This window comes from Austrofundulus limnaeus, unplaced genomic scaffold (genome assembly GCF_001266775.1).
Source record: "Austrofundulus limnaeus strain Quisiro unplaced genomic scaffold, Austrofundulus_limnaeus-1.0 Scaffold118, whole genome shotgun sequence".
Taxonomy (NCBI): Eukaryota; Metazoa; Chordata; class Actinopteri; order Cyprinodontiformes; family Rivulidae; genus Austrofundulus; species Austrofundulus limnaeus.
Window position 1 is genome coordinate 289,642 of NW_013952520.1, and position 8,969 is coordinate 298,610.

The following is an 8,969-nucleotide window of genomic DNA, read 5'->3' on the forward strand; positions in this document are numbered from 1 at the left end:
GATATTCTGTTAGATGTGCTGCTACTGTTTATACTTGCAAATGGCCACAGACGCTGAATTCGACATAAATAATGGTGGGATGCAAAACTGACGGTTGTGTTGAGGATTACAAAAAGGTGCTCCTATATTTTTTCTTTACTAAAATTATTTTAAGAGGTAGCATTCCACTCTGTTTTTGCTCAGACTAGCCATTAGCTTGTCAGTTTGATCAGGAAAATAATATATTAATTGTTCATGACTTTGTCACAGAACCCCACTTCAAAACTTCTGAGCTATTACTTTATTAAGTTTATCTTGTAATTTTAATCAATTTTATCTAGAATGTGATTAAGTAGCAAATAAGTTCTTGGGCTCGACAAAGCAGAAAAACAATCATCGAACACAGAATACAGGGACATGGTTAGTTTTATTTTCCTTTGAACACATACATAAAGCCACTCAAGCTACATTATTACAAAAAAATACATAAACCCAATGACAGAACTGAATAGATTGTCACTTTAAAACACTTACAGTACATTCTCAATAGGATTAGCTTATGTCTTCTGTTGGGATTTCACAGCAATCCCAACTTCCACAACTGAAAAAAAAAACAATAATAAAACAACAAAAGCCTGAAAAGCCTTGCTTATAATAGTCCTTAAATATTTTGTAGAAGATGAAATAAAAAAGACGTGACTTTAAGCATGTAAGGAAAAGAAAAACTGAGGACTGAGCCACAAAATGTGAGTTTTATTTGCTTTTCGCACAGAGCCCACCTCAGCATGGAGTGTAATGGGCTCACATGCTGTGCTTCTTCAGCTTGAAGCATGTGACTGCCCTGAAATGGTCAAGAGAAGAAGAGTAAGAGGAGAAGTTAAGACCGTGTCCCTCTCCCTCTTTGCTTTCTTCCTCTTTGCCTCCCTGTGTTTGCCTGCTTCCTGGCAGCGGCCCAGAGGAATTCTCTGGTGGCCTCAGTAAATGTAACATTTAGAAATAACAACACCAGGGCCCCTGTGTGCAGACCTAACACATTTCCTGGGTCCTTGCTCTGCCTGCCTGTGGCTCTAAAAAGGGGTAAAATAACAGGCCTTCGTGTCTGGCCCCGAAGACCAGAGAGGAATAAGGGCTAATTTAGAGACAGCCAGAGATCTGGAAGGTTTCTTTCAAGCCTGTTTCCTGCCCTCTGGGATGCCAGYGCAGGACAGCATGGCTCAAGTACAGAAGGGGTTAGTGAGGGGGGGTGAGGCTCAACCTGGCCCTAAAGGAGCCATGTGGCGATGCAAGACCTGTCACTGATAAGGAAACCAGGTTGCCCAAATGAAACATAGCCTCTAATTAAAGGGCAGCTCTTCTCTTAAAGGAACATTCTGCTCATTTTTGGAGTGTTGTTCAGTCAAAAAAAGTCATCAGCAGTTTGCATCTGTTCAGCCGTGACATCAGTCACAAACAGTGGCGGGTCCAGGATTTTTCTGAGTAAGGGGCCATCAAGGGGCCACAATATTCGTAGAGGGGCCAAGTATTTGTTCAGCATCCTTGCACACAAATCGCTGATTTTGGTAAGGTGTATACATTTAAACAGTCACACATTTAAACACTTGTTATGAAATTTTAAATCAGCTTGCACTGTAAATTCTCCTTACCAATTGTACATGCATTTTACAATACATAGATGAAATACTCTCAAACACACAACATCTGAGATAATCCAGCCAACATTTGTGAGTTAAAATACTTTTTCTACATGATTTTTCAAATTTTAAGAAAAGAAAAATGCTTCTGTCTGCTTGATTCATGCTGGAGTTTTCTATTTGGCTCATTAGCGCCTCTAGTGTTTAGACACGGAACTGCGCCCAGCATCATCACTCGTGGGCAAAGGACAGATGAGTGACAGGACAGGGGCACTTCAAGGGGGGCAATCAAATTGCAGCAGGGGCCAATGCCCCTGTGGCCCCGCCCAAGGGTATGGCTATAAGAGCCAAAGTTATCGTCCAGGTTAGGCTAGCCAAATGAAGGGCCACTTTTGATTGATTCATTTTAATGATTTCTTAGAGTTATGTATAACTAACTGTTTAAAAAAACTCCCACATTATCTAATATTAATTGGCATCTACATGCAGTATATTATAAATGGCATATACTATAATCTATAGATCTGTGTAGTGACGTATGGGCATTGTTTTGTTGCAAAAGCAGCACCAAACTGTATGATTTTGAGTTACATAGCATTATGTTACTCCAATATGTCCATTTTATGAAAAAGTTGTTTTAAAGGCCTCAAAAATGCAGGGGAAAAACAGGACTACATTTGGTTAGCCTCCTGTTGAGTCATTAGCCATTAGCCTTGCTTTTAGCCTAGCCTGGACAAAGACTCCTGCTCCCTTCTTCACACAGATAAGGTACTAACGATCAATAACTGCAGTATTTGACTGAATGTCTCTTCAAAAATGACCAGACTATCTGCTTTATTTGTATCTCTGTCTCCAGCTAAAGGCAGTTCAACACAAACTGACAATCATCCAAAGTGCAAAAATCGAAGACTCTTGTGGCTCATCAGGAAAAATAAAAATAGCTTAACGATAAACAAATAGGTCACAGAGAAGCGGTCACTGTGGACATTACCGAGATTAGGCACCTTAATGATTTAACATTTGAAGCTGATCATCCTCTTTTGGCTGATGTCAATGTTGACTAAAAGAGAATCTTTGTGCTCTAGAGTTTCAAAATCGATAATACTTTGAACTAAAAGGTCTGGTTTCTTAGTCCATTTTTTGTTGCCAATCAAAAAGCAATGCCGAACATCATCATCACCAGTTTTAAGCGCTCACAGAAGATTTATCATCGCTTTTATTCGTAAAAGACCTGCATTTTGTCTTGGTTTTACATTTGCATCCTCTTTTAGGGTGGACGTCCTCCTTAAGAATGCACAAGTTTGTCACGCGCTAAAACCTCATATGTGCCAGAACTGGACAAAAACTTGTATTTAATCATCAAGTATCTATAGCTATAACGCACATTCACACTTTGAAACAGCTAATGGTGTATATTACATATCTACAGACCGGTGTGTGACGGTGCAACACTGTGAAGAGAACAACAGATAGCACACCATTTACTTTGTCGTCAATAGCATATCAGTATTGCATATTGTAACTATATTTATACATGATCATATAAATATAGATAAGTATATTTCTATGTACAGTTTGAAATTTTTAACATTGCATAAAGAATAAAATAAATAATACAAATATAATCAGATCTTAGAGAAAGTAATGACTTGCTATATTAGAGCCAAAATAGTCCTAACAGCTGAAATAATCATGATAACATTTGTTATTAAAAAAAATGTGGCCTAAAGTCTACACCACAATTACCCTGCAAGTTTACGGGACTGCTGGAATGACTGGAGAGGAGGAGGAAGACAGGAAAAGTCGGGGCTTGTTTCCTTCTGCTCAGTCTGTCGAGGAGTTTGTGTGGGTGTGTGTGTCTGCGTGTGTGTGTGACTGTGTGTATAAATCTGCAACGGGGGCTTTGAAATGTTTGACGGGGTTGAAAGGGGTCAATAGGTCCCTCGAGCCTTCACCTCCGGATGTCGGTGGCCTTGGGGTCGTCCTGCTCGGCCACCGCTCCGGTTTCTGGGCCGTGGCGCCGAGGCCCCTGGCCGCCGCGGCTGCGCGGGTGAAGGCCGAACGCCGCCTTGCCGGCTTTGTCCTTGTCGCCCTGCCGCGGGGGGCGGGGGTGGTGCTCCGGCTCGGGGTGGGGGGGCGAGGCGTGGCGGTGGTGCTGCTCCACGACGGCGCTGGCGGGAGACGGGACGAGGGAGGAGCAGAGGCTCAGGCTGTCGCACAGGGCCCCCCAGTTCTGCGCGCACTGGAGCCGCACGCTCCGGGTCAGCGCCTCCTTCACTTCCTCCCCGCAGCTGAGGAGAATGTTCACCAGCTCCACGTAAGGACTGGGCACACACACAGAGAGAGAGTCAAACATGTGATTCAGCATTTGGAAGCAAAATGCACCATTCATCTGTTAAATTTGAAGAGGAATGAAAGGAATGGTGCTAATAAATAAAAAGAGCTGGTTGGACATTTCCAGGAAGAGCTGAATAAAGAGAGGGAACAAGCCTGTGACAGATGAGCAGTAACTTACCCTTTAGGGAAGAGATCCTGGAAATGGATCATCTCCACCATGACGGCCACATTCTCCTTAGCAGCCGAGCACAGGTTGTGTTTGATGTAGCACTCTCTCTGGAGCTGGAACACCATCTCCTTTATGGACATGCACTTTCTGCTGATGCAGCTGAACTTGTGCCGTAGACCGTGCGCCATGCACTTCAGGGCATCCTTGATGAAGGACTTCCCCTGTATGCGCACACAGGGACAAAGTCACGGAAGAGTCCTTGGACCAGTTTTATTTTTCCTCAATCTTTAACGTTTATCATGCACAATACTCCCACTGTATTGAGACAGTCCCCCCCCACCCCAACTGTCACGGAAGACAGGCAGTTATGCAATTGCCTGTGTCTGTATAAGTGTTCTGAACCACTTGACCAGTTGTTTTACGATACTTTCAGAAAGCAATCAATGGATGTACATGAAATGGTGAGAACTCTGTGAGTTTTACAGATATGGAGCTACGATTAATTGTGGTAGTAGCTGAGAGTCATCCCTCATATATGCTCCAAGATCTAACAGATCCCACTAAAACTTTCTTCAAATCGTGGGTTTTCGCTCCCTTAAGGGATCCACGTTTCATTTATGTTTGTGAAGCCATATTTTTGTACTTGCTTGAGACTTTAATCCAGGGTACAGTCTAATCCAGGGTATAGTCTAATCCAGGGTAAAGGATTGTGGAATGGTCTGGAGGATGATCTTAAAAATGCCAGCTCTATGTATATATTTAGGAGACAGATAAAAAGCTAGTTTGTTAAAGGTACATGGAAAAGTAAAATGTGAAGTATTGTTTTGTAAATTATGTTTTGTTTGAATATATTCTGGGGATAAAAGGGGCAGACATTGTAAGATTTATTCTTCTTCTGCTACCTTTCATTTTATTTTGATTTTTGATTTGTGTATTTTCTTTGTTTTTTATTGTATATAGTTATTTTTTAATGAAATGAATACATTTTTTATTGAAAATTGAAAAAGAATTATTGATGGAGTGGGCCATCTTTTTGTCACAGAGGATCTTTGTGAGTCTCTCTATGGGTCTCATCTGATTGGCCGTTTATGTGGGCCGGTGTGTGGGACTGTTGGCTGCTGGTTGGTTCCCTCTGAACATCCRGCTGTTTAAAAGTTCAGGGATTCCTGGTGGTGGTTTTACAGAGCTGCAGCTGGGCCTGCTGGCACCCACACTTTTGTGCTATAAATTTGGGAATATCTTTATTTATTTTCTTAAAAAAAAACAATAATATAAAAAGAAAGCATTACTGTAATTAGATCACAGAAGCTGCCATTTTTATTAATGTATAAATTGCTTCTGTGTGTGTTCATTTGTCTGTTAACAAAATATCTCATGAACTAGTAGATAGATTTRAATGAACTACTCAGAGTAAACTTGATTCAAGGTGGCTTCAACAGCTAATCAACCCAAACTGGAGCCACTTTTACACATTTTAGCAAGAACTTGGTGTGTTGGCATCTAAAGATCACCCTCGAGATATCCTTTAAGTGCTACGGATTGCACAAGATATCTATTTTAAAAATTAGCAATAACTATTGGGAACAGCCTTTTCTGTTTGTTAGCAAAATATCTCGCAAGTCATTGAACYGATATAAGTAAAACGACCCAGTTGCAAACACTAGGTGCACACCTACAACTTGTCAACTTTTGGAGTTCACCTGATTCAAAACAGGATTAATCGCTGCAAGATGACAAAAAACGATGGCTGTAACTCTGTGGGTTTTACAGACATTCAGGTAATGTTTGTTGTGGTAGTAGCTGAGGGTTGTCAACACTAGGATGGCGGAATCGGTGCAAAACAGTATTTTCAGGATTTGACCACAATTGGGGGAAAAAATGTTGTTGTTTTTTTCAAGAAATGCTACCTTATTCCATTTCCCCCTGATGTGTCAGTTTAAGCAGTCAGGTTTAGTGGAGTCTTTTTGTCTTTGTTTCGTTTGTTCTTTTAACTGAAGTCAGCTGTCACTATGGTTTGGGGACAGACTCCTGCCTTTTGGGACCAGCATGGGACATTTTTGTTTGTTTTTTTGGACGTCACACTCTCGGGGTAGCTTTGGTGCTGTCCAGATGCTTGCACCTGTTTCGGCAGTTCTTTTTGAGTGGATATTGAAAACGGAAGTCTGCGGTGAAAAGTCAAAAGTCAGCTGGGTTTCAACTTCTTTGAATGGAAAAGCAAAGCCAGCTGGCTCAGCGCCATCAAAAGGGGGGGGGGGGGGAAAGATGTGAATTGACAAGTGCGTTAAAGCTGAAGCAGACAGCTTCCGAAGGTTTGGAAGCGCCACACGATTCCTTGCTTCGTACCTGAGAGTCGAATTTGCCAGCGTTGTGCAGGAACGTCAGGCAGATTTCCTGCAGCCCTCGGATCTCGCAGGAGTTGTTCTCAAAGCACTCAAACACGCCACAGCCGACATCCCCAGCGCTCGCCAGGCAGTGCTGGATATCAGCTGAGGAAAAAAGAGGGGAAACAAAGAGCAGGTTAGAGGAGGGACCTTATCATCTGCTCACAGCAGAGACGACGGTTTGGTATAAATATTATACAGCTTGAAGGCACGGCTCCACGTCGACTCTGCGAGAGACAAAGACACAGAGAGAGAAAAAAACGGATGCAGATGAACTGCAGGGTGGGAGAGAGAAAGAGAGAGAAAAAACTATTTTTTCCCCCCCCAGGTTGGGGGGTTTCTGCAGAGGTGGTGGGCGATACACACTGTGTCATTCTGCACCACAGTCATCTGCACTGCCTGGCTCTGAGATGAGATGGTGCATTGCAGATACAGGCTTTACCACCACAAAACACAGCCGTTTTCCATTCTTTCTTTTGCAAAAGCGCAATCAACAAGTCTCTCCGATGTCAAAAAGTTGCATTCTGAAAATGGTGAGTGGAATGGGGTGAGGGTGGGGGGGCAAGGGGGTGCCATATTCTGTAACTAACATATGATAATGTCCAGCCCCGAGGGGGCAGTTTTCACATGACTGTAACCACAAACACAAAAACTATGGATTAAATCTGCACCCTAAGCAGAACATGTTTCAGTYAGGGGGTGCCGTGAAGCATGTTTGAAATGACAGGACCCTAAACACCCATTTGAGGTATATCATAATACCATATAGGCCACCAGCGAAATGCACACTGGCACTTCTTCCTTATCTAAATATGGACATAAAACATATGCTGTTTATTTTAGACAGACACTGTCTATAAAACGGCAAATTATAATGCTAATTTATCCACACGTTTTTTTTTTTTTGTGGGTTTGAAGCAGCTGCAAAATTTTGTTTGCATTTTGTATCGACTTCCATAACTTAGTAACACCAAAAATTTGGAATTTATGCAGAATATTAAAATTGACTTTCTTTTCCTTTTTTGATTTCTCCCCTCCYTCAAATCATGCTTAGCCTCTGGCAACTGGAGGAGTGCTGCAGCACCCTCAGCACCCCAACGTCCTAGAGCTATAAGATCACAAATTATATGGGAGGGGAAAAATGAAAAAATGAAAAAATATCTGTTTGTTTTTAATCCCTTAACATGCAGACAGCTGCAGAACAACTGGTTTGGAGAATTGGAGGACATTATTGTTTCTTTTGGACGTGCGTAAAATGAGTATTGAGCAATAATTATTAGAAGACTCGTGCTTTATTTGGGGGGGGGGGTGCAGAAGCAGAGGAGGAGGGTATGGGACGATTTGAACTTTAGTGCGCAGGAAAAGTGAGCCGCTGTCAGCAGTGCTTGTTTTGGCATCGCGGGAATGTGCTTGGATTGTACGAGCTCTGGCCGCAGCGCGCATTGGATTACACAGTGGTGTTACCAGGAGTCTGCGCTGCTGCTGCTGCCGCGAGACCTGCAGGAGTTTCACCCCCCATTTCTTTTGAATTGATATGATTGATTGGTCGATTGATTTTTTTTTCCAGCACGGAAGAAGAATACGATACATGTTTGGACATTCTGCATGGTTTGTCTCATTCAAACACAGGCTTAACGGAAAAAGAGGTCTGTGCGCTCTGGTGCGGTTCTTGCGCGTTTTTTTTTTTTTTTTTTTTTTGCGCAAGCACACCTGTGTTTTCTGAGGCATTAACAATGCTAACATTAACTGTCCAAAGATAAACACAGTCATATTTTATTCAACCAAAATCCAGCACTGACTGCAAAGAAACACGAACCAAAGAAAAAAGGAAAAAAAAATATTTTCTTCAGGTAACTGAGCAGGTACCAGGCGCGCACGCGTTTCCCCCTTCCCTCTCCTCCTCTCTGGCGCGCGCTCACCTAGATAAATTACCTATTACCTTGTCCCATTCTATTAATAGTTTACTAACATATTGAATGACCGTCTGGGAGTATTTACAAAAGATCGTCTTTCGTGGGAAAGCCTCGAGCCCTGCGTCTGAATCTTAGTTCAGATMATCTCACAAATCTCATCCCTCCCCTGGCTTGACAGGAAACGAAAAAAACAAACAAACAAACAAAACAAAACACGTGTTTGAGAGCAAGCAAACAAGAACACCTCCCTTCCCTCCCTCCCCAGTTTTTTTTTATTCTACACACACACACTGACCCTCCGGATCTTACCTGTGTTCTGCAGAGAGAGGCGTCCTTTGTGGCTCGCGGGCTTCTCCGCGGGCAGCTCGAGAAAATCAAAATTATCCGATCCAACGACCCGCTCCAGCACTGACAGAACCAGCAGCGCCGCGGTCAGCTTCACCAACATTGCGTCTCCGGCTGTGCGCCTTTTGAGTCTGGTTCCCAGCAAAGATCCGGCAGTGTGTGTGTGTGTGTGTGTATGTGAGAGAGAGAGAGAGAGAGAGAGAGAGAGAGAGAG

At 42.8% G+C, this 8,969-nt stretch overlaps 1 protein-coding gene across 1 annotated transcript; it reads right to left on the reverse strand.

Moving 5' to 3' along the window:
- Positions 1-387: 387 nt before the first annotated feature.
- stc2a (stanniocalcin 2a) lies at positions 388-8,962 on the reverse strand. Its single transcript, XM_014014679.1, has 4 exons — positions 8,720-8,962; positions 6,460-6,602; positions 4,126-4,337; positions 388-3,934 (listed from the first exon to the last, which is right to left on the reverse strand). The coding sequence occupies exons 1-4, from the start codon at positions 8,856-8,858 to the stop codon at positions 3,562-3,564; spliced, it is 867 nt and encodes a 288-aa protein (XP_013870133.1). The 5' UTR covers positions 8,859-8,962; the 3' UTR covers positions 388-3,561.
- Between the last annotated feature and the right edge of the window lie 7 nt (positions 8,963-8,969).

Excerpts from the sequence above, each read along its gene's own strand:
- stc2a (XM_014014679.1), bottom strand. The coding sequence starts at position 8,858 with ATGTTGGTGAAGCTGACCGCGGCGCTGCTGGTTCTGTCAGTGCTGGAG. Across the intron at positions 4,338-6,459 it reads CTGGCAAATTCGACTCTCAG|GGGAAGTCCTTCATCAAGGA; the intron begins GTACGAAGCAAG and ends GTGCGCATACAG. Across the intron at positions 3,935-4,125 it reads CAGGATCTCTTCCCTAAAGG|TCCTTACGTGGAGCTGGTGA; the intron begins GTAAGTTACTGC and ends GTGTGTGCCCAG.